This window comes from Dendrobates tinctorius, unplaced genomic scaffold (assembly GCF_039654945.1).
Source record: "Dendrobates tinctorius isolate UK_male_01 unplaced genomic scaffold, ASM3965494v1 ptg000293l, whole genome shotgun sequence".
Classification (NCBI taxonomy): Eukaryota; Metazoa; Chordata; class Amphibia; order Anura; family Dendrobatidae; genus Dendrobates; species Dendrobates tinctorius.
In genome coordinates this window covers 8727846-8752164 of record NW_027361960.1, presented here as the reverse complement: position 1 = coordinate 8752164, position 24319 = coordinate 8727846, and the positions used below count along the sequence as shown (strand labels likewise).

Below are 24319 nucleotides of genomic sequence, written 5' to 3'. Positions count from 1 at the left end.
AAATGTGATGTGGTCCTAAAAATAAAATGGTGTTGTAAAAATGAGAAATCGCAGGTCAACTTTTAACCCTTATAACTTCCTAACAAAAAAAAATTTTGGTTCCAAAATTGTGCTGATGTAAAGTAAACATGTGGGAAATGTTAGTTATCAAGTTTTTTGTGTGCCGTATCTCTGTGATTTAAGGGCATAAAAATTCAAAGTTGGAAAATTGCGAAATTTTCAAAATTTTCGCCAAATTTCCGTTTTTCTCACAAATAAACGCAAGTTATTTGAATGAAATTTTACCACTAACATGAAGTACAATAAATCAGGAGAAAACAATGTCAGAATCACCGGGATCCATGGAAGCGTTCCAGAGTTATGACCTCATTAAGGTACAATGGTCAGAATTGTAAAAATTGGCCCGGTCATGAACGTGCAAACCACCCTTGGGGGTGAAGGGGTTAAGAACTAAAAAGGCATGAGTGAGGGTAAAAACCTAAAATCACTGAACAGGTTATATACTGCAGGGTACTTCTTCCTGATAGCAGCTTAAAAAAAAAAAAAAAAAAAAAGTCAAAGTCAAATTGCAGCCTGTAAACGGTTTGCAGAGTAGCCGCAATAGTAAGTGCACAAGTCAGAGAGCGGTACCTGTAAAGATAATGCGATGCGAAGTCCTCAAGCCAGTAAGCGGTGCAGGCTAAAATAGCGCTTTTTGCTCCAGCGCTTGGAAAAAGAGGGGGGGTTTTGTACACAGGGGTATAGACGAGTTACAGGGTGCAGCAGTTGAGACACATTCAGAGTTTTTAGATGTGTCATATAGTAGTAGGATGGAGAATGCTAACCTCACCCATACCACATATTAGCAGCTATATGGGTACAATGCACACATTGTATATGGACAGTATACTACTAATCAGTGTTGGGGCATAGTTGGACCAAGATGTATGTGGGCACCTCGTCTGGCAGTGATAATTTCATGCTGACAAAACAACAGCACACAACCTAATAAGTGACACATTGCTGAAATCAGTGTTTCAGTCTCTAGTTCCTCATATTACATAGCAAATGCCTACTGACAAATTTCCTTTAAAACTTAAAATTCTAATAACTTTTTCAATACAGTTTAGTTAAAAAGTTCCCATTTCATCTTCCTGTTTCGTTTATTTTTTTTACTTTTGATTTGATGATGTTTAGTTTGAGAATCTCCGATGCATTTTTGTTGCTGCATTTTCCTTTCCGTCCATTGTAGGCAAAACAAAGTCTTAACCTTGCAGCAATAGATAGATTTATAATAATTGCATTTATATAGTGCCAACATATTCCACAAGACATTACAATTAATATACAAATATTAATATTTAAGAAAATATTCATTATTACCCTAACATACACATTAGTACCTGTTAAGATCCACGCCTGAATACAGGTCAAGACCCTTGCTAAAATATTTGTGCTGAGAGTCCAGACATGATAAAGATGCTGCACAGGTTCCATGCTTTTTCCATTCATGTTTCCTATAAAGAAGAAATCAGTTTGAGAATAACAACCATTATTTATTTAATCAGATACACTCTAGAAAATGACAAAATCAAAACAAGACCTAATGGTAGAAAATATGTTAGGTTGATATTCTTGAATCATTGCCCCATTTAAAAGAAATAAGTGGCAGAGGTTTGTCTTAGACTGGTTTCACGCATCCTGATATTTCGGGTACCGAAGATGTCAGTGTCTGTGCGTCAGTGTGTGTAATACTTGTGGCACATGTGTGGCAACCATGTGCCGCATCAGTACCGCACGCACCGACACCTGGGAAGCAGCGGTACAGTTAGCACTATTCCCCGGCGCCGAGTGCTGAAGACGATTCTCATCATTCTCCCCTGCTCTGGCGGCGATTAGCGCGATCAGGTGATAATACTGTGAATATTATATTCAAGTGATAAGAGAGACAGCAGACGGCGGCTGATGGGACTTTTACTCCCTTCAGCCTACACCTGCTGCTGCTAATAACATTGAGAGCAGGCGCGGCTGTTGGGAGTATCCATCCGCCTGAAAAAAGAAAGAGAGAGACACATGCTGAAAATTGAGATCATCTGAAATAAAAGTAAAAAAACATGCTCTATTTAGTAATCAACAAATGCAGACAAAAGACAACATTAAAAACATTTAAAAAACTAAAACATGGTAAATACACATGGCATGCCTATAATACGGCAGTGACACTCCTCCAAAAAAAAGTTCTTAAATAAACGTAACCCCAAACTGACTATATGCAGACTGAGTAATGTCAAACACTTAAAACAGGTTAGTGTACCAAGCTGGAAAAAATGAGCAAAGATTTTTAAGCCCAGTATGAAATGGGTCTATATTCACAGCACCATGTAAGAAGAAAGGAAATAATATAAGTAGTGTCTATGGTAAAACCGCTATATATACATGAATCCAAACATATATAGATCCTAGACACATGGTGTGGTAGAAAGAAAAAAAGAATCAAGCCATGTAAATGTAGAAAGTGCATAGGTGCTGAATGAGAAGTTGATGAGACTCTAATAAGAAATTTCAATGGTGCACATTGAATAATACCAAGAAACATTTTTGCATCCAAAGAAAGCAGACCGCCAAACCTGCACGTACGAAGATGAAGACATAGCAGGTGGGGCCATGCTTGTGAACAAGGATGAAGGAGGAGGAAGCGACCCCACGCGTATCGCCACCGACATGTGTGGCTTCCTCAGAGGTGATGTCTGTGTGTATGTATGTATATATATATATATATATATATATAGTAAATGAATTGCATTCAAATGTGTACGTAATTTAATAATAATTACCAGCCACTGGGAGTAGCATGTAGCGATGATCAGAATGACAAATATTTTTTAATCATTAAATTATATGAAATATTTGATTTAATTATCAAAGTTCTATTATTTTACAGGAATTATTTATATATTTATGGATTTTATGGTTATAGGTATATTTCTCCTCCCTATTTTATGGTACTTACCTGTACTCTGGAAAGTTATTTCTCCAAAAGTGCGGGAAGAGAAGTTTAAAATGATTGGTGGATTCAGTTTAGGCGGAAACTTTAGTACCTTTATAGGCAGTCTACTTGGAGAGTTCCTGGCAGTCCTTGAAGAAAAGAAGACAAAGCAGCAGCCCACCTGGCCTCCCTTTATAATTGTTTTATGACTGTCGCGGTATTTATTAAGTTGGGTATAGTCGCCCAGATAACTTTGGGTGGACTTTGTTTATTTATGTTTAATTCATTTTAAATAATTTATTAAGTTGTTGTAACCATTATGTGGGTATTAAGGAATGTAACTGCGTGGGATAAAAAAAAACGGAGACCAAAGCTGAGGCAAACAAGTGTATTTAACAAAATAAGAAATTGAACCAAAACTAACAGAGAACTTCCTGCAACAATAACGAAGTGCACAGCACAATATAGAAATGAACAGCAAACAGAATAACGGGGCGAGACCGCTAATACGCACAAGTCCAGCAGTAATACGAAGCAAGAATAAGTACGGCACTTAACGTGGAAGTCCAACAATAATTTGAGCAAGAGTGCGCACAGCACTTAACGTAGAAGTCCAGCAATACACAGGTGGAGAAGGTTACTAAAAGTACCTTCACGATGAACCCTATAAGATGCTCTATAGAATAATATGCCCCATATAATGCTCCATAAAAGTTGATGGCACCATAAGATGCTCCATAGAATAATATGCCCCATGTAATGCTCCATAAAGGTTGCTGGCCCCATAAGGTGCTCCATAGAATAATATGCTCCTATGCTGCTGCTGCTGCGATTTAAAAAAAAATAAAAAGACATACTCACCTCTTGTCGCTGGGGGCCAGATGCCGGTGTCGCCCCTGGCTCAGGCCCCCGGCACTTATGACATTCACCTGTATCCGTTTAACCGCCGCGCGCCGCTGTGTCTTCCGGGTCCCCTGGCAGCGACTGTAAACACGTCATCTCGCCCTCTGACCTGAACGTCACAGCCAGAGGACGCGGAAGACACAGCCCAGCGGTGGAACGGGGACAGGTGAATATCGCATGGCTCACCCTCCCCCGTCATACTCACCCTCCTGACGTGGTCTCTGCACTTCCCTGCTTCTCCGTTGTCCCGGGGCAGGTAGCTCTCCTGTGCTGAGCGGTCACGTGGTACTGCTCAATAAATTAATGAATATGCGCTCCACGCGTATGGAAGTGGAGTCGTGTGCATATTCATTACTTTAATTAGCGGAACCATGTGACCGCTGAACACAGGATGAAGCTGCAGGCCCCGGGACGGAGATACAGTGATGGAGACCAGTGATGGTGCAGGGGAGGGGGGAGTATGATCTCTTCAGTGGCAGCAGCTGCTCCCCATCCCCCCGCTGGCTTTCTGGTCTATGACTCATGTATAAGCCGAGGGGGTGTTTTCAGCACAAAAAAAGTGCTGAAAATCTTGGCTTATACACGAGTATATACAGTATATTTAATTTGAATTTGGTGATTAAATAAACTTATTCAGGTAACCTTTAATAAACATTGAGGCCAATTTTTATCCATATTCTGCTGTAGTGTCATTATTTTATTTAGCGAGTGGATTTATTTTATTGGGCATTATGCTACCATGGCGGCCGCCATCTTTGTCAGTGTACTGAACCAGTATGGTGTGAATATTTTTTTCTTTTTGTATTCGAGTATTCATCAGACACCACCTGCGCTAGTTAAATACTAACATCACACACTTTTCGACAAATTATTGACACAAATTTTGGACTAAATTCAGGTGTGTATTTAAAGGGAATGTGGAATCTAAAAAAAGACTTCTGCTTCTTTCTTCCGGAACCACTTCTGGCTTTGGTATCAAAAAGTGCAACTGAAACTGCATAAAAATGAATGTGTGCTTCCAGCCTTACACACATTTTAGAGTACATCTCCACAATCAGGAAAATTAGTGTTTTGCACACAGCGTGGTTTCGCTGCATTCAGAATGCTGCGTTCTAATTGCCACACTTGAAATCAGTACATGTAAGGACATTCATTTGGTAAAAATGCACTAGCGTCTCCGTGGTCAGTGGTGCTCGTATTTCTGGCCCAATGTACTGTATATGAGTGCGTGTGTGTGTTTTTTGAAGAATATTTCGTTTGAAAACGATGTGTAAATGACAGAATTGCTCTATGTAAAAGCTCATGTTAAAAATCACATTGCAATCAGATAGCAATCGCACTGCATTCTGATGTAAATCTGCTAGGTGTTGTACTCGCAGAAAAAACGCGATCACACTTGCATTACATTCGTCCGACGCTCCTGCATCAAAATCGGACAGATTTTAAAATTGCTAGTGTGTCTCCAGCCTTAATGTGTAAGGCCTGTTTCACACTTCAGTTGTTTGACGTCAGTCAAAATCCGCCGTTTTGCAAAAAAAAACGGATCCGCCATTTTTTTTTTTGCGGATCCGTTTTTTTCCCCATTGATTTGCATTAGCGGCGGATTTTGACGGATGGTCATCCGTTGGATCCGGTTTTTGACAGATCCGCCAAAATTTTGTCGTCCGCTGACTTCGGTGGACGGACAAAGAAACGTTTTTTGTTTGCGTCAAAGTAGCGGATAGCAACGGATCCGCACCAATCCGCCATTTGTTATAATGGTCACCTATGTGCGGCGGATCCGTTGACAACCGTTTTTTTTACGGAATTCGGCAACGGATCCGCTTTTTGAAACTGAGCATGCCTGGAAGAATTTCCTTGCTAGAAATTGAACCCCAAATTCCGTTCTGGTGGCAGAAAATCACTCTCTCCCTCCTTTTTCCCAGACTTATTTTCCTTTCAATTTCAGTCACTCACTGCTAAAGTGGATCCGTCAAAAAACGGATCCGGTGGCATCCGTTTGTGCCACAACGGAAACGGATCCGTTTTTTCACAACCTGGCGGATTTTGACTGACGTCAAATAACTGAAATGTGAAACAGGCCTAAGATTGCTTCCCCACGATCAGCACTTGTGCTGCTTTCTACAAAAAAAATTATTTTAGCCTCAATTTGATGATGTGCCTAAACAGTGACCCTATATTGGAATTGAGTAAATGTTTTCCTGGAATATGAATTTTGTAGTGACATATGTGAGTCATGTAGTGTCATCATCATGTTGGCATATGTGAGTAGTGTAGAGTGCATTAGGTTGGTATATGAGTTGTGTGGTTTGCGTCAGGTTGGCATATGCAAGTTGTGCAAGTCAGAAATAAATTTATTAGTCCATGGATGAGTGGTAGCGTGAAACAGCCTTTTTTACACAGACCAGGTTTGTCAGGCAAGTGTCACGCTGATAAGTGGTGTCCTTTCGTATTCCCCTTTTGCAACACACTCTGCACCTTTTTGCGTCCTTCCTCTCTTTGCAGTTTGAGGGACTTCACCAGGGAAATGTTAACCTGGTACAACACTGGCACTTTCAGTTCACAAAGTACTGTGGCCCGCTCCTATCTGATGGCCAAATATTAGGGCCTCGATTACTACTTCCTGGAACTAGATTAAGGTCCCGGCCTGGCCTGCACATCACGATAGCACGAAGGCGTTGTACACTGCCATCTGTATAATGTGCAGAGCCAGCTTCTTGTGCCACACCTTGGCTTTTCTCATGGCACTGTATGGCTGGAGGACTTGATCAGATAGATCAACTCCCCCCATGTTCTTCTTGTACCCCAGTACAAGGTGTGGCTTGTGGACCTGTGTACAAAAAATCAAAGTTACTTACCGATAACGGTATTTCTCTGATCCCATGATGACACCACGGAGAGAGGAATCCGCCCTCAGCGACAGGAAACCTACAGGTGAAAAAGGCGGTACCGCTCTCCCACATCAGTTGGTTTACAGAGCATTATACAGAACTTTCAGCTGCAGCTCAAATGGTTATACAAAAATCAAAATTAAGCTTAACAGAGGCACCGCGTGGCAAAATACTAAAGCTAATTAACTCACTCTAATGTGCACACCTGTGTGTGAACGGGAGGGGATGTACGAGTGCCATCAGAGAAATACCATTACCGGAAAGTAACTACGATTTTCTCTTTCCCCCATGACGGCACCACGGAGAGAATTACAAAGATTATACATCTAGGGAGGGACTACCGCCTCCAGAACCCTTTTCCCAAAGGTGAGATCTGAAGAGGAGGTCAAGTCTAGACGGTAATGTCTGAAAAATGTAGAGGGGGAAGACCAAGTGGCAGCTCTACATATCTGATCTATTGAAGCATCGGCTTTCTCCACCCAGGATGATGCCACTGCCCTGGTTGAATGGACCCTTACGTCCTCCGGGATGGCCGCCCCGCAAGAGGAGTAGGATAGGGTGATGGCCTCTCTTATCCATTTCGCCAGTGTGGCCATCGATGCTTTTTGACTCTTTCGTGGACCCTGAAAGCAAACAGAGCCCTATCCTTCCTAAACTGTTAGGAGTCAGGTTCCTGCGTCTGCTCTGCAGGAATCCAGACCCTTACATTCCACTGTCTCTTGCTCCTTATCTAGGAGATTGCCTTGCAGCTAATCTCTCCAGGGGCTAAGTCCCTCTGTCCTCCTACTGAGCATGCTCATGAGACCGTTTCCCATTGGAGATCGGGAGTCATGTGCTCAGGTCCTGCTCCAGATCTCATTGGTCCATCTCGGAGATCTGGAAGCTTACGGAAGGTCCCGGCTGCTATAAAAAGTGCGCTAGTATAGACTATACTGCTATGTGTGAATGGTGACGGATGTATGATTCTGGTGACTGACTTATTATGAAACCCCTTCCCTCTGATATTACGCATGTGGTTAGGGAATTAGTTCAGTAGTCTGCGCCAGTCTGTGGCAAGCCTTAGGCCACTGTGCACACCGTACCTCTGCGCTAGCATCCGACATAGCGCCTGCTTTGTAGCTGTGTCATCCAGCGGCAGTGTCCTGCGCCGCGCTGCAGTTGCAGCCCTTCTTGGTGTTCGCAGTAGCGACGCCGCACACACGGTAGGTCTAGACGGACGCAGCCCCTCTGTCTTAGTTCCTGCTCCTGTGACTTTATACCATGTGTGCATTTACCTGAGGCCTGTGATTCTAACAGGCTCAGCCTTTTGTATGCTTTTGCTGCGGCGCCTCTGTGTGTGAACAGAGCCCACTCTGCGCACTTCGGGTGAAGTTGAACCTATGCACATTATATAGCCATTTTGCTCGTCTGCCATTACTCAACAGCGGTTGTTACACCTACTGCGCGGTGGACCCCGAGCAGCGAACGCACTTTATTATTATTTTTATTTAGTGCGTTCCGCCGTTCCTAACACTATACTAGCGCCAGGGTCTGGCTAGTGATGGCAGATCAGCAGCAACTCCTTCAGTGCATTCGCCAGCTAGAAGGCTGGTTGGCTACTCTTGAGAGTGTTATCGCAGCGGCGAAGTCTTCGGAGGCTGCTGTACAGGCGATCGCAGAGGCGGTTTCTCGTATGTCCACGTCCTCCCACGTGCCGACAGTTACCCGCCTCCCGTTGCCCGATAAATTTTCTGGCGATGGCGTTTCCTGTAGGGGTTTTGTCAGCCAGTGCTCTATCCAGCTGGAGTTAATGGCTGCGTGATTCCCTACGGAGCGGGCCAAGGTGGGGTTTATTGTTTCGCTTCTGTCGGGCAAGGCGTTGGAGTGGGCTACGCCACTATGGGAGCGTGGTGACCCAGAAGTTCGGACCGCTGCTCAGTTTTTAACAGCTATTAAGCAAGTCTTCCTGGGACCACGGGTCACGCACAACACCTCTCTACAGCTACTGGCTTTGACACAGGGATCCCTCTCGGTTAGTCAGTATGCCATTCGTTTTCGGACACTGGCTTCCGAGCTGGAGTGGTCTGACAAAGCCCTCATCCCTATGTTTTGGAGAGGTTTAGCTGAGCATGTTAAGGATGCTCTTTCTACCAGAGAGGTTCCTGCAAGTCTGGAGGAGCTGATTGCCATTGCCACCCGTATTGATCTCCGTTTTTCGTAGCGCGGGCTGGAGCGTGCTCAATCCAGACGGAAGGTTACTCCGGCTCCCAACCTCTTTGAACCTCTGGAATCACCCGAGCCAGAGTGTTCACTCCCAGAGCCCATGGAGGTGTCTCGCACCAGTCTGAGGCGCGTCCGACACTAAGTTCCACTTGTGGCTGTCACTGTCAGCACTCTGTTCAGCAGGATAACGGGGCCCCGCAATGGCCAAACTCTGTGCCGCCAGGCAAGACCTTTGTCCCCCCTCGCCTTCGGCCGAAGGTCCTCGCATGGGCATATGCGTCCAGGGCGGGTGGTCACTGTGGCTACATGCAGACCACAAAACTCCTGGCAGGGTCGTATTGGTGGCTGCACAGGGCTCGGGACATTAATATATTCAGGCATGCGCCTCGTGTGCTCGGGTAAGCCTCCTTAAACAGAGAGTGGAGACGTTCGCCGACACACCGCGGCGTCCCACTTCAACTTATGCTCCGGGCGGTTTTGCCGGTCCTGTTGTCTCCCACGTGTCCCTTCTTAAACCTGGCGATCTTGTCGCCTCTGATACCTTCCACGTGTCCCGGTTTTCCGTGTCACCTACCGGGACATCAGACTTGCCTTTGGACGAGTCTGAGGCCTATGCCTCTGATGGGTACAGGGTGCTGGATTGGAAGGCTCAGACAGGAGGGGGCCCTAGGAGGGGGGGTAATGTTAGGAGTCAGGTTCTGCGTCTGCTCTGCAGGAATCAAGACCCTTACATTCTGCGGTCTCTTGCTCTTTATCTACAGCAGAGGAGATTGCCTTGCAGCTAATCTCTCCAGGGGCTAAGTCCCTCTGTCCTCCTACTGAGCATGCTCATGAGACTGTTTCCCATTGGAGATCGAGAGTCATGTGCTCAGGTCCTGCTCCAGATCTCATTGGTCCATCTCGGAGATCTGGAAGCTTCTGGAAGGTCCCGGCTGCTATAAAAAGCGCGCATGGCCGTTCCGCCATACGCTAGTATAGACTATACTGCTATGTGTGAATGGTGACGGATGTATGATTCTGGTGACTGACTTATTATGAAACCCCTTCCCTCTGATATTACGCATGTGGTTAGGGAATTAGTTCAGTAGTCTGCGCCAGTCTGTGGCAAGCCTTAGGCCACTGTGCACATCGCACCTCTACGCTAGCGTCCAACATAGCGCCTGCTTTGTAGCTGTGTCGTCCAACGGCAGTGTTTTGCGCCGCGCTGCAGTTGCAGCCCTTCATAGCGTTCGCAGTAGCGACACCGCACACACGGTAGGTCTAGACAGATGCAGCCCCTCTGTCTTAGTTCCTGCTCCTGTGACTTTATACCGTGTGTGCATTTACCTGAGGCCTGTGACTCTAACAGGCTCAGCCTTTTGTATGTTTTTGTTGCGGCGCCTCTGTGTGTGAACAGAGCCCGCTCTGCGCACTTTGGGTGAAGTTGAACCCGTGCGCATAATATAGTCATTTTGCTCGTCTGCCATTACTCAGCAGCGGTTGTTACACCTACTGCACGGTGGACCCCGAGCGGCGAACACACTTTATTATTATTTTTATTTAGTGCGTTCCGCCATTCCTAACATATACTCACTTGTGGTTATCAAGTATTGGACCAGGCACCTTTTTACATCTAAAGTGTACAGTACCTCTTCTGTTTTGTTCTTGGGATTGGGACAGAAGGAAGGTAAGGAGACCTCCTAGGTCCTATGAAACTGTGACGAAACCTTGGGGAGATAGGGTAATTCTCAGAACCGACCCAGCCTATCATCCAGTACATGAGTGAAGGGTGAGTGGGCAGATAAAGCTTGTATATCACTAATGCGGCGGTCAAAAGTTAAGGCTACGAGGTGGGAGGTCTTAAGGGATAATATTTTTAAGGGAGCCTTCCCTATGGGTTCGAAAGGAGATTTGGTTAGTGCGTTTAGCACTAGGTTTAGTTCCCGGGGTGGCTGGTGCGTAGAGGGATCGGCCTGGATCTACTTGAGGCTCTAATGAATCTCATAACCCAACGATTTTTGGCTAAGTCATGGTTATACAAAGCTCCCAAGGCCGCCACCTGTACTTTCAAGGTGCTGGTAGCTAACCCCTTTTCCAACCCCATCTGTAGGAATTCCAGAATTATGTCTATTGGGATTTCTCCCTTTGGGTCAGAACCTGATACTGAAATTAATTTTTTCCATACTTTCACATATGCCTTAGTGGTTTACTGGCTTTCTACTTTGTAGTAGCGTGGATACCAAATTTGACGAGAAGCCCCTATTGCTTAGGAGTTCCCTCTCAAAAGCCAAGCTGTCATGTGTAAGTTTTTATATGGGGATGATACACTGGTCCCTTTGATAGAAGGTCTGGAGTTTCTGGTAGAACCCAGGGGTCTGTAACGGACATCCTTCTCAGCCAGGAGAACCATATTCTCCGGGAACATCGCTTTGTCTCTGTGAATGGGTACATGGTAATATGTGTCTCTCAAGTCTAATACAGCCATGAAGCACGATGGGGGAAGCATTTTTACACAAGATTTTATTGTCTCCATTTTGAAATGCTGAATTTCCAGGAACTTGTTCAGTCTTTTTAGGTTTATGATTGCCCTGTACGTTACGTCTGGCTTTCTACGAAGAAAGAGAGGGGAGTAGAAGCCTTTGCCTCTTTCTTGGTAGGGGACGTCTTGTAGTACCTCCTTCTCCCTTAGATTCATGATTTCTTGTTGCAGAGCCAACTGTTCATGTGATGTCTTTTGGGGCGTTATCACAAAAGAATTGTTTGGGAGGGTATTGAATTTTAGTCTTAGACCATCTTTTATTATGTTTAGTATCCACGGACTTGCGGATATTTTTTCCCAGGCCTGGAGAAAGTAGGACAATTTTCCTTCGACCTGGGGAGCACCTTCATTGTGGCTTTTTGCTGTCTGGGGTTTGTTAAACATAAAGCCTTTGTTTTTATTCCTTTTATCCTCCCACCCTTCTTTGTTCCCTTTTGGGGGTCTTCATCATATAAATCTTCTGCTCCGAAAAGGTCGTTTTTATCAGGGCTGTGGAGTCGGTAAGCCACAGTTGCGACTCCGACTCCTGGATTTTATCAGGCTCCGACTCCTTCATAAATGGCCAATTCATAACAACAAATTTACTGTTGTAAAATATTAAACATCGTGCTTATTCAGTTTCTCACCATCATATAAGTAATCAGACCACTTAGAGCAAAAACTACATTTATTAGAATACAATTAGAATATAGCAAATAACTTTTATAAACTTTTCTAAACTGTAAGTAAATATGCAATAAACACTTTTATGCAGTTAATAAGAAGAAATCTATAAATTTGTCCTCAGAAAAAGTATTGCCTCTGTCAGATCCTCCTTCATGGATGCCCTCAAATCTGATCTAATTATTTTGAGAGCAGAGAACAACCTCTCTACACTAACTTGTGTTGGTGGCAAAGCAGTAACCACTCGGGCAACATCTCTGACAATGTCAGGATACAGAGGAATCGCTTGTTGCACTGTTATTTTTGATGAACGGTCAAATTTCTCAATTTCTTTTAGTGCACATGAAAAATTCTGCTGAAATGTACTGGCTGTGTTCCTTGATGGGGATGACTCTTCTTCTATGCGGGAACGCTTTGCACGGTCCTTGTGATCCAAATATTTTTCAAAATTAAATTCTTCATCAGTTGATGATGAGGGTGAAGATGTGGCAGGACGACCAAATTCTTCTTGTTCCTCCTGACTGTTGTGCAACCCTTTCATCCTTACTGCTATTTCAAACAGAGCTTCTTTTCCTTTACTTAGCTGTTGATCATCTAGAAGAATCCGATGCATTGGGTCTACATAAACAGCTGCCAAAAGAATGTTATTTTGTAATAGTAGCTCCTCTCTCCGTTTCATTGATGTAGCAATGCCACTTGCAATTAACCCTCCTCTTTGGGACAGGCGAAACATCAGGTTCTTCCACTCCTTTAAGAAAATACCTGGAGTTAAGTCCTCTGCTTGTAATTTTTTAGTCACTGTAAATGGGTGCTCTAGCAATTTTTCCAGCTCAGTCACCTGATTCCACTGACTTTCATTTAGCGTCAGTTGAGGGTTAGCCATGTCTACAAGAAAGGTTTTCAGTTCAACCAAGCGCTGAATCATTAAGTAAGTACTGCCCCATCGTGTGGCTTGATCAATAATTGCCCCTTTTCCAGCACGTCTCTTCAAAATTGAGTCAACTTTAGGGGTTCTGGCAACAGTAGCCAATTTTCTCACCTTGCCAATCAGTGCAGCAGCATGTCCTTCTTGCAGACTGTCTTTTATAGCCAGCTGTAGCGTATGCACAACACAGCGCATGTGATGAATGAAAGAACATATTGACACAGTTTCAACAAGATCATCTAAACTATCATGTTGCTGTTCATCTGAAGCAACTTCAGTTTGCTCCTCAGTTACAATACTGTGTTCCTCTATTTCAAACATTTCTGTGTCTGTGGACCCAGAATGTTCTTCTAGCTGCTGGTCACCATCATTACTCTCATTCATTAGCTTAATAGTACTTATCATATTTGAAGCATTGTCAGTTACGACAGAAAGAACTTGCTCTTTTTTAAGTTCATAGTCTTGCAGAACCTTTTCCACCAAGACCTGGAGAAACTCACTGGTGTGATGAGCTGTGGTGTCTTTTACTGCCAATGTCTTGGTAACTATTTCATTTTTGTCACAAACAAATCGGACATTGATGGCAAAATAGTTCACTCTGTGACGTGTGCAGGCATCCATTTTAAGAAACAGAAAGCGTCCCTTGAGAGTTTTTTTAAGTTCTTCCTTTTGTTTAAAAGCTTCTTCGATTACTAATTTTCTAATACTCTCTCTCTCCAGAGAAACACCAAGCTTGCGGGCCATTTCCCCATTCAGACACATAAAAGCTGGTCGTGAAAATAATGAAATAGGCACACTATCCTTTACAACAAGCTCTATGATCTGTTTTTTAAATGTATCTACTGTCATTGTCGCAGTAACTTTGTCACTGACAAAATATCTTGCAACTGATGGCTGCAAAGTTCTCTGCTCCTTTGTTTGGCTGGAAGAGCTGGGCACTGGTTCATTGGTTTGGATGCAGTCTTTCTCATCCACTGCTTTCAGTACTTCTGGATGAAAGCGCTGTAAATGTCTCTTTAGATTAGAAGCTCTGGTAGGAGCATTTTTATCTTTGCCTGAATATGCACTCATCTAGGCTTCACAGCATTTGTTTTCGTCTGGATCATTTGTCATACACTGACAGACATAATGTTTTCTATCTTGAGTGATGGTGAAATGTTCAAATACAGCTGATTTAATGTGATGCTTCTTTGACATTCTCAGGTTTTTAATTCTGCATTCACAATCCAAATGACAATTGTTTTTCCTAAAAACAATTGTACAAAATTATTGCCAGGTCGTACAACTGATATAGTGGTCAGTAATACTGTTATTATTCCTCATGTACTCACAGTTAACTGATGCAAAGTTTGTTGAAAGGATAATACTTCTTACAGTCTTCCTCTTCTGAGTAGCAGGCAGCTGTGAGATGCTTGGAAGACGCACACCTAGTATGATCTAGTCTAGAGGAGGAGCTTTACTACTAAGAATTTGCAACACATTTTCACTTTCAGTTTCATACATTGTAAGTAGGGGGGTTGGGGCAGCATGAGGTTAACCAAGTATAAGATTAGATAAGGGCAGTGGAGAACAGTGACACACAAGAAGTAAGAAATGTCTCTATCTCCAGCAGAACTGCTTATCACTGTTGTTCATAGTTTGATAGAACATATATATTTGAGTAACATTTATAAAATTCATATGAAAGTTCAATTATGAAATATTAATACATTTTTTTTAAAGCTGGAGTCAGAGTCGGTACATTTCTACCGACTCCGACTCCAACCAAAACTAACTCCGACTCCACGACTCCGACTCCACAGCCCTGGTTTTTATGACTGACTGGGGAACCCGGGAAAGGACTTTTTCTTGTCTCCTGCCTTGTCCAAGATGTCGTCTAAAGTTAAGCCAAATAGAAATTCCCCCTCACACGGGATTGAGCACAATTTGGCTTTAGTCTGCAGGTCTCCTGGCCAGCATTTTAGCCATAAGGCACGTCTCGCGGCATTTGAGAAGGAGGCTGCTCTGGCTGCCAACCTAATCGAGTCCACTGACGCATCCTCCAGGAAAGCTGCTGCTCCTTTCATTATAGAAACTGATCTTTGTATTGTTTCTCTTGAGGCCTTTTCTTATAGTTGGGAATCTAAATGATCCAACCAGACCATTGGGGCGCGTGCTGTACACGTGGCTGCTATGGCTGGCTTTAATCCGCCTCCTGCCGCTTCCCAAGAGTTTTTTTAAAAAAGTTTCTGCTTTTTTATCCATTGGGTCCTTCAGGGTGCCCATATCTTTGAAAGGCAGGACAAATTTTTCAGAAGCTTTCGCAATAGCCACGTCTAGTTTGGGCACTTTACTCCATAGGGCGCAGGCTGGATCGTCAAAGGGGTATTTTCTCTTAGGTGTTAGGAGAACCTTCTTATCCGTTTTTTTCCCTTTTAATTAGGGAGTGGATTTTCTCATTTATTGGAAAAGCCCTCTGTTTTTTTTGTTCTAAACCACCGAACATTAAATCTTGGGCCGTTTTCTTCGGCCGCTCGTCTACCAGCCCCTAGTTGTCCTCACGGCTTTTATAAGGGCGTCTGTCTCCTCAATATGGAAGCAGCTGCGTTCCCCTTCTGAAGATGATGACGAAGACTGGGAGGATAACTAAAATATTTATCCTCTCTCTCTCTTGTGGTATCTTTCCCTCCTCATTTAAGCATGCCATCATACATCCACTACTTAAAAAACCATCCCTTGACCAAAACTGTGCCGCTAACTATAGACCTGTCTCTAATCTTCCCTTAATCTCTAAACTCCTGGAACGCCTGGTCCACTCCCGTCTTATCCTCTATCTCTTTGATAACTCTCTTCTCGACCCTCTCCAATCCGGTTTCCGCTCTTTACACTCTACTGAAACTGCCCTCACTAAAGTCTCTAATGATCTACTAACAGCTAAATCTAATGGTCATTACTCCATGCTAATTCTCTTGGATCTCTCTGCAGCATTCGACACTGTGGATCAGCTCCTCCTCACTATGCTCCGTTCCATTGGCCTCAAGGACACCGTTCTCTCCTGGTTCTCCTCCTATCTCTCTGACCGCTCCTTTACTGTATCTTTTGCCGGCTCCTCTTCCTCTCATCTTCCCCTTACTGTTGGGGTTCCTCAAGGATCGGTTCTAGGCCCCCTCCTCTTCTCCTTGTACACTGCCTCTATTGGTCAAACAATCAGTAGATTTGGATTCCAGTACCATCTCTATGCTGATGACACCCAATTATATGCTTCTTCTCCTGACATCACGTCAGCCTTTCTAGAAAACACCGGCGATTGTCTAAACGCTGTGTCTCACATCATGTCCTCACTATATCTGAAACTGAACCTGTCAAAGACTGAACTCCTTGTGATTCCTCCCTCTACTAATGTACCTATACCCGACATTGCCATTTCTGTGTGTGGTTCCACTATTACTCCCCAGCAACATGCCAGCTGTCTTGGGGTCATACTTGACTCCGAGCTTTCCTTTGCCCCCCACATTGGATCACTAGCTCGCTCTTGTCATCTGCACCTCAAAAACATTTCTAGAATTCGACCTTTTCTCACTTTTGACTCTGCAAAAACTTTTACTGTTTCTCTTATTCATTCTCGTCTCGACTATTGTAACAAGACTACTGTCTTCTAATCGGTCTCCCTCTTAGCAAATTCTCCCTTCTCCAATCTGTCTTGAATGCTGCAGCCAGGATCATATTCCTCACCAATCGTTACACCGATGCCTCTACCTTGTGCCAGTCATTACACTGGCTACCCATCCACTCCAGAATTCAGTATAAACTTATTACCCTCACCCACAAAGCCCTCCATGGCTCAGCACCACCCTACATCTCCTCCCTTGTTTCAGTATACCACCCTACCCGTGCCCTCCGTTCTGCTGATGACCTGAGGTTAGCATCCTCAATAATCAGAACCTCCCACTCCCGTCTCCAAGACTTTACACGTGCTGCGCCAATTCTTTGGAATGCACTTCCCAGGTCTATACGATTAGTCCCCAATCCCCACAATTTTAAGCATGCCCTGAAAACGCATTTATTCAGACTGGCCTATCGCCTCAACACATTAACCTAATCTATCCCTGTGTGTCACAGCCAAAAGTTTTACCATAACCAGGTTCCCTTCCCACATGCTTTATGCATCCATTAGCCCTCTGTGTCTGTACTGTTACACACTTAACATTATGGCTGGTCCATACAATCAGGGCAACTGTTACCACCCACCTTTCGTGTCTACCTCTTTCCTCATAGATTGTAAGCTTGCGAGCAGGGCTCTCATTCCTCTTGGTATTTGTTATAATCTATGTGATTGTTGTTATGCTGTAATGTCTATTGTCTGTACAAATCCCCTCTGAAATGTAAAGTGCTGCGGAATATGTCGGCGCTATAGAAATAAAATGTATTATTATTATTACTTGAGTCAGACAGATCACTTTCTGACTCACTAACAGTGGACTCTGGCGACCTCCTGGATTTACTTTTTTTCTTTGAGGTTCTAACACCTTTAAGGGCGTCTTTGACCTGGGTTCTTATCAATGTTTTGAGGTCTAAAGCAAAACTTGGGGATTCCTCCTGGATTGTCTGTTCTATGCACGCCATGCAGAGCTTTTTTTCCCATGTAGGGGGTAGGTCCTCAGTACATATAGCACATACACTGTGCTTGGATTTGGCTGTGCATTTCCTCCCCTAAAAGAAAATAACAACCGCGCATTAAATGAGCGGACTTTCACGGAGATCACTCACCCACCTTGTAGAACGAGAGATACCGTCTCGGGCGTAGGTATTATTTCCACCGCTGGATCCACTTCTGGCTGTGCCGCCATGGTGGAGCTTCTCCTGGGCTGCGATCTCGAATGACCGCTACTGCTGCACTGCTGGGAAGAGGTGCGCTGGAGTTGTGAGTGCTGGCGCTGTCCCTGCGTTTGCCGCTGCTTCGGGGACTACCGTTGCGCCTCCTGCTCCCTTTGTGGCTTTCCCTTATCACTCATGGTGAATGTGGGCTTCTCTGCTCCGTTTGGAGGGTTAAATATGGGGTATATATATTTTTCTTCTCTGAAGCATGGCACAGCGCCAACACCTTTCCCCAGTGATGCCCCGCACCACCGCCGGAAGTGACCCCCTCGAGCATGCGCACTGCGCCTCTACCCAGGAGTGCATTGCGCCTCAACTTCTTAAGGGTGAGGCGCGCGCGCGCTAATGCTGGCATCCTGCTTACCCGGAAGAATATAATGCTGTCTGCAGAACCTGCAGGGCACAAATCAGATTAGCTAAAGCTGAAAATGAATTGAGGGTTGCAAGAGATGTCAAAAGCAATAATAAAGGATTTTGGGGATATATCAAAAGTAAAAGAAAAGTCAAAGATGCCATAGGATTTTTACAGGATGAAAATGATGAAATGGTAAGACAGGATGTTGAGAAGGCTGAACTTTTAAATTCCTATTTTGCATCTGTTTTCTCTCAGAAAGGAAATGTAACATCAACTGTTATTCACTGTCCTATTAAGGGAATAGAAGAATCCAGGATATCTATAAACAGAAAGATAGTGAGGAAACACTTAGCTAGCCTAAATGAATTCAAGTCTCCAGGTCCAGATGAATTACACCCCAGAGTACTGAAGGAGATAGCAGAAGAAATTTTTGAACCCCTCTCTATAATCTTTGAAAATTCTTGGAGAACAGGAGAAGTGCCAGAAGACTGGAGAAGAGCAAATGTTGTTCCTATCTTCAAAAAGGGGAAGAAGGTGGACCCAGGTAACTATAGGCCGGTGAGTCTGACTTCTATACCAGGAAAGATCTTTGAACAAATTATCAAACAACATGTATGTCAATACCTGGATAAGAATGAAGTGATTAAACAGAGTCAGCATGGGTTTGTAACTAATAAGTCATGTCAGACTAACTTAATTTCCTTCTATGACGGTATCACTGATTGGGTGGATCAAGGAAATGCTGTAGATATAGTATATCTTGACTTCAGCAAAGCATTTGACAAAGTCTCTCATACAATCCTTATTGAAAAAATGATTAAGTATGGAATGGACAAGGCAACTGTTAGGTGGATTCATAACTGGCTTAGTGATCGGACCCAAAGAGTGGTCGTAAATGGCTGCACATCCAGTTGGAAGAATGTCTCAAGTGGGGTACCACAGGGCTCTGTCCTGGGCCCTGTATTGTTCAACATCTTTATCAACGATTTAGATGAAGGAATTGAGGGTAAACTGATTAAATTTGCTGATGACACAAAGCTAGGAGGGATAGCTAATACTAGAGAAGAGAGAGAGAGGATTCAAAAAGATTTAAATAAACTGGAGAAGTGGGCAGCAACTAACAGAATGGTTTTTAACAGGGAGAAATGCAAAGTACTACATCTGGGCAATAAAAATGGAAAAAGCATATATAGAATGGGAGGAATAGGGCTAAGTGACAGCACATGTGAAAAAGACTTGGGTATACTAATAGATCACAGACTGAATATGAGTCAACAGTGTGATGCAGCAGCAAAAAAGGCAAATGCAATTCTAGGATGTATTAACAGAAGCATACAGTCTAGATCACGTGAAGTCATTATTTCCCTCTACTCATCTTTGGTCAGACCTCATCTGGAATATTGTGTCCAGTTTTGGGCACCACATTTTAAAAAAGACATCAACAAACTGGAGCAAGTTCAGAAAAGAGCGACCAGAATGGTGACCGGTCTGCAAACCCTGTCTTATGAGGAAAGGTTGCAGGATTTGGGAATGTTTAGTTTGCAAAAGAGAAGACTGAGAGGAGACTTAATAGCTGTCTACAAATATCTAAAGGGCTGTCACATTGTAGAAGGATCAACTTTATTCTCATTTGCACAAGGAAAGACTAGAAGCAATGGGATGAAACTGAATGGGAGGAGACACAGATTAGATATTAGAAAAAACTTTTTGACAGTTAGAGTGATCAATGAGTGGAACAGGCTGCCACGAGAAGTGGTGAGTTCTCCTTCAATGGAAGTCTTCAAACAGAGGCTGGACAGACATCTGACTGGGATGATTTAGCGAATCCTGCTTTGAGCAGGGGGTTGGACCAGATGGCCCAGGAGGTCCCTTCCAACTCTACGATTCTATGATTCCTGCAGAGGCCCTGTGTCCTGCGGTTCTCGGTGGCCGCCGCCACCCTCCACTGACCGCTCCGAGGCCCAGCGCCCGGCGGGAGGTGCCTCCCTAGTGACCGCCGTCACCACTCCTGGGGAGGCACTCTCCCTGTATTTTTTTTTTTCCTGAGATCGGCAGACTTGCTCCTTGTCTTCACTGCCTTTCCCCACTCACCCTCAAGGTCCGCCGACCCCGGTGGTGGTGCTTCGGGGGAAGAGAATGCCAGTGACCCAGCCGAGGCAGGGAGCCCCACTGCCTGTTACAGCACTGGTCCGGCCCCCGGCATCCCACGTCGATCTGAAGGTACGTGCTGTCCTCAGGGACAGGAAACCAACTGATGTGGGAGAGAGGTACCGCCTTTTTCACCTGTAGATTTCCTGTCCCTGAGGGCGGATCCCTCTCTCCGTGGTGCCGTCATGGGGGAAAGAGAAATACCTGTTACAGTGCTTGGGGTGCTGCCATCACCATGTATGGTGGTCAAGAAAAGGACATCCCTTTTGTCCTTGTACTTGACTACCAGCATGTTGTTGCTACATTGGGCTCTGCTCTCACCTCTTTCTGAGCAACTGCTCAATAAATTTATTTTACTCATTTATATAGCGTCATTAATTCCACAGCGATTTACAGACATTATTATCACTGTCCCCAATTGGGGCTCACAATCTAAATTCCCTATCAGTATGTCTTTGGAATGTGGGAGGAAACCGGAGTACCCGGAAGAAACCCACGCAGACACGGGGAGAACATACAAACTCCTTGCAGATGTTCTCCTTGGTGGGATTTGAACCCAGGACCCCAGCGCTGCAAAGCTGCAGTGCTAACCACTGAGCCACTGTGCTGCCCAATTAGCATCCTAGGGAGGCCTGGTAGATTTTTGCAGACAGTACCGCAGACTGCGGTTGCTCGCACGGAGAGGGACTTGAACAGTGAGACGCTAGTTTAAAAGTTATCAAATAGTAACACAGAGGACCGTAAAGGCTAAGAACCGATAAGGAAAAGAAGGATCCTCCAAACGCAAAATAGTGTCTAAATAGTATTGATTTTTATTAAACAATTAACTTAAAAAAGGACATAATTAAAAGAAAGGAGATGGCAACACATCTGTTGTATACAACTGTTTGTATAAACAGAAAACGAAAAATACACTGTGCATAGGTTATAGTAAGAATCATTCCATTTATAGGGATTTATACATATAGAGCCTGTAAACTAGTAAATACCTAATATTGATGATGGAAATATATGCTGCAGTCCTATTCACACTATCAATGCAATATACAGTTAGGTCCATATATATTTGGACAGAGATAACATTTTCCTAATTTTGGTTCTAGACATTACCACAATGAATTTTAAACAAAACAATTCAGATGCAGTTGAAATTCAGACTTTCATCTTTCATTTGAGGGTATCCACATTAAAATTGGATGAAGGGTTTAGGAGTTTCAGCTCCTTAGCATGTGCCACCCTTCATCTAATTTTAATGTGGATACCCTCAAATGAAAGATGAAAGTCTGAACTTCAACTGCATCTGAATTGTTTTGTTTAAAATTCATTGTGGTAATGTCTAGAACCAAAATAAGAAAAAAGTTGTCTCTGTCCAAATATATATGGACCTAACTGTACCTCATAATGAACATACAAGACAGTAAGGTTAATATGCAATAAACAAAGAGCTGAGTGTTTAATACACGTACATGACGCTAGAAGATGCTGGAGACTGTCCCAGGTGTGTGGTGCAGACCAGACGGTTTGGATATTAGAAATTTTAATAAAAATTTTATAAAAATCAATACTTTGTGACACTATTTTGCATTTGGAGGATCCTACTTTTCCTTATCGGTTCTTTATCCAGCAGTGGGTGCACCAAATTGCACACAATTTTCGCCACTCACTCACATGACAGAGGAGCATTCAGCGGGTTGACTCTGGGTGTCCTTCCCTTCAAAAACCCTAAACTTGTGGATGTACCCTGAGGTACTCTTGCACTGTTTGTACAGCAGAATTCTGTACTTGCCTTCTTACTGGGCAGGTATTACCGAAATTTGAGCCTCTCCTTGATATGGATTAAGGACTCATCCACACAAATGTCCCTTTGGGGGTTTGTTCACCTCAAAATTTGTTGCTGAAGTTCTCAATGACCACCAGATCTTTGAGAAGTCGGTCAAAGTTGTGGTCATCTCGGGGAGGACATTGTGCGTTATGACCGTAATGCAAGAGTTTGCGGATGGCTTTAAAGCATGTCCATGCCAAAGTCATGCAGAACACTGGAGGAGTGTTATACAAAACGTCAACACTCCAATACTGCCAAACTTCTGGCTTCTACACTATCGGCATGTGAACAGCCAGGCCTCAAAGATTCATAATTTCTATGGTGTCTACAGGGATCAAGTTGGCAAATGATGTAGTCAGATTTTGGGAACAAAATTGCTGGGTATATAAATTTGAGACACGATGAGATTTACAAAATCTTCAAAGAAAAAGATTTTAACCCCTTTCTGACCGCTGACGGGATAGTACGTCAGCAGTCAGACTGCTCTGCTTTGAGGTGGGCTCCGGCAGTGCGCCCACCTCAAAGCCTCGACATGTCAGCTGTTATAAACAGCTGACATGTGCCCACAATAGGCGCAAGCAGAATCACCGTCCGCCCGCGCCTATTAACTAGTTAAATCCCGCTGTCAAGCGCTGACAGCGGGCATTTAACTAGTGCTTCCGGCCGTTGGGCCGGAATTGAGCTCATCGCCGACCCCCGTCACGTGATCGGGGGTCGGCGACGCATTGCCTGGACAACCACAGGTCTCATAGTGACCTCTATGGTTGTTCTAGGCAGATCGCTTTGAGCGCCGCCCGATGTATCGCCGCATTCAGAATCGCCCGATCTATCAATAAAAAAGATCACGAAAAATGGAGACGCTACAGGTCTCGGAAAATTGCGCTTTTTTTTTTTAGTAAACTTTGGAATTTTTTTTCACCACTTAGATCAAAGAGAACATAGACATGTTTGGTGTCTATGAACTCGTTATGACCTGGAGAATCATAGTAGCAGGTTAGTTTTTGCATTTATTGAACCTAGCAAAAAACAGTGCAAAGCAAAGTGTGGGATTGCACTATTTTTGCAATTTCACCTCACTTGGAAATTTTTTCCTGTTTTTGAATACACAACATGATAAAACCAATAATGTTGTTCAAAAGTACAACTCGTCCCGCAAAAAATAAGCCCTCACATGGCCATATTAACGGAAAAATAAAAAAGTTATTATGGCTCTGGGAAGGAGAGGAGCGAAAAACGAAAAAAGTTCCGGTCATGAAGGGGTTAAAGAACTCAATTTTTGTGAAGCCGGTAGTATCAAATTGAATTTCTGATTGCGACACAAAATCAGGAATCTGTGGCTTATAATTTTCGGGAGGCCAGCAATGGTGAGCGCTGATTCAGTTTCTGCCCTGGGGTGTCCGAGTGGCGGTTCAGTATCACTAGAGGAAAAGGAATCAAAAAAATAAAGGAAGGTGGGTCCTCTCCCTCACGGTCAGTGTCGGAGGCAAGGAGAGTGTATGCCTCCTCCGCTGTATACGGGTTTGGGACATTTTTTTCATGTACGTAGTGTTTATGTACCAGATTTTATTCAAGTGCGTATTTTATTCAAGTGCGTTTGTGAGTGCTTGGTGTAAACTTTTTTTTATTTAGAAGAGAAAAAAAGAAAAGAATATAAAAAGAAAAATATACAAATTTGATAAAATAAAAAAGAAACTTACTAAATGGATGTCAGTAAAAAACAAAATTACTGAGTACCCGCAACTGACAGTAAACCTGATTAAATTCAGTAAAAAATACTGCAGTAGTCAACGATTACTACGGTATATTTTACTGTCCCTAATCTAAAATTTTTTTTTTTTAAAGAATCAAAAAATAAACTCTAACAACCAGAGGTTGATCACTGATGTACAGTTGTGCTCAAAGTTTACATACCCCGGCAGGATTTTTGCTTTCATGACCTTTTTTCAGATAATATGAAGGATAACACCACAACTTTTTCTCCACTCATGGTTAGTGGTTGGGTGAAGCCACTTATTGTCAAACTACTGTGTTTTCTTTTTTTAAATCATAATGACAACCCAAAACATCCATATG

General features: G+C 43.6%; 1 protein-coding gene across 2 annotated transcripts in view; it reads right to left on the bottom strand.

The window, feature by feature from the left end:
• RNASET2 (ribonuclease T2) overlaps positions 1–24319 on the bottom strand; it is a 208907-nt gene that overhangs the window by 64685 nt on the left and 119903 nt on the right. For both annotated transcript variants that reach the window (XM_073560105.1, XM_073560104.1), the window contains exon 7: positions 1383–1496. In XM_073560105.1, the coding sequence (XP_073416206.1) occupies positions 1383–1496 (114 nt within the window). The remainder of the gene's footprint in view (positions 1–1382; positions 1497–24319) is intronic.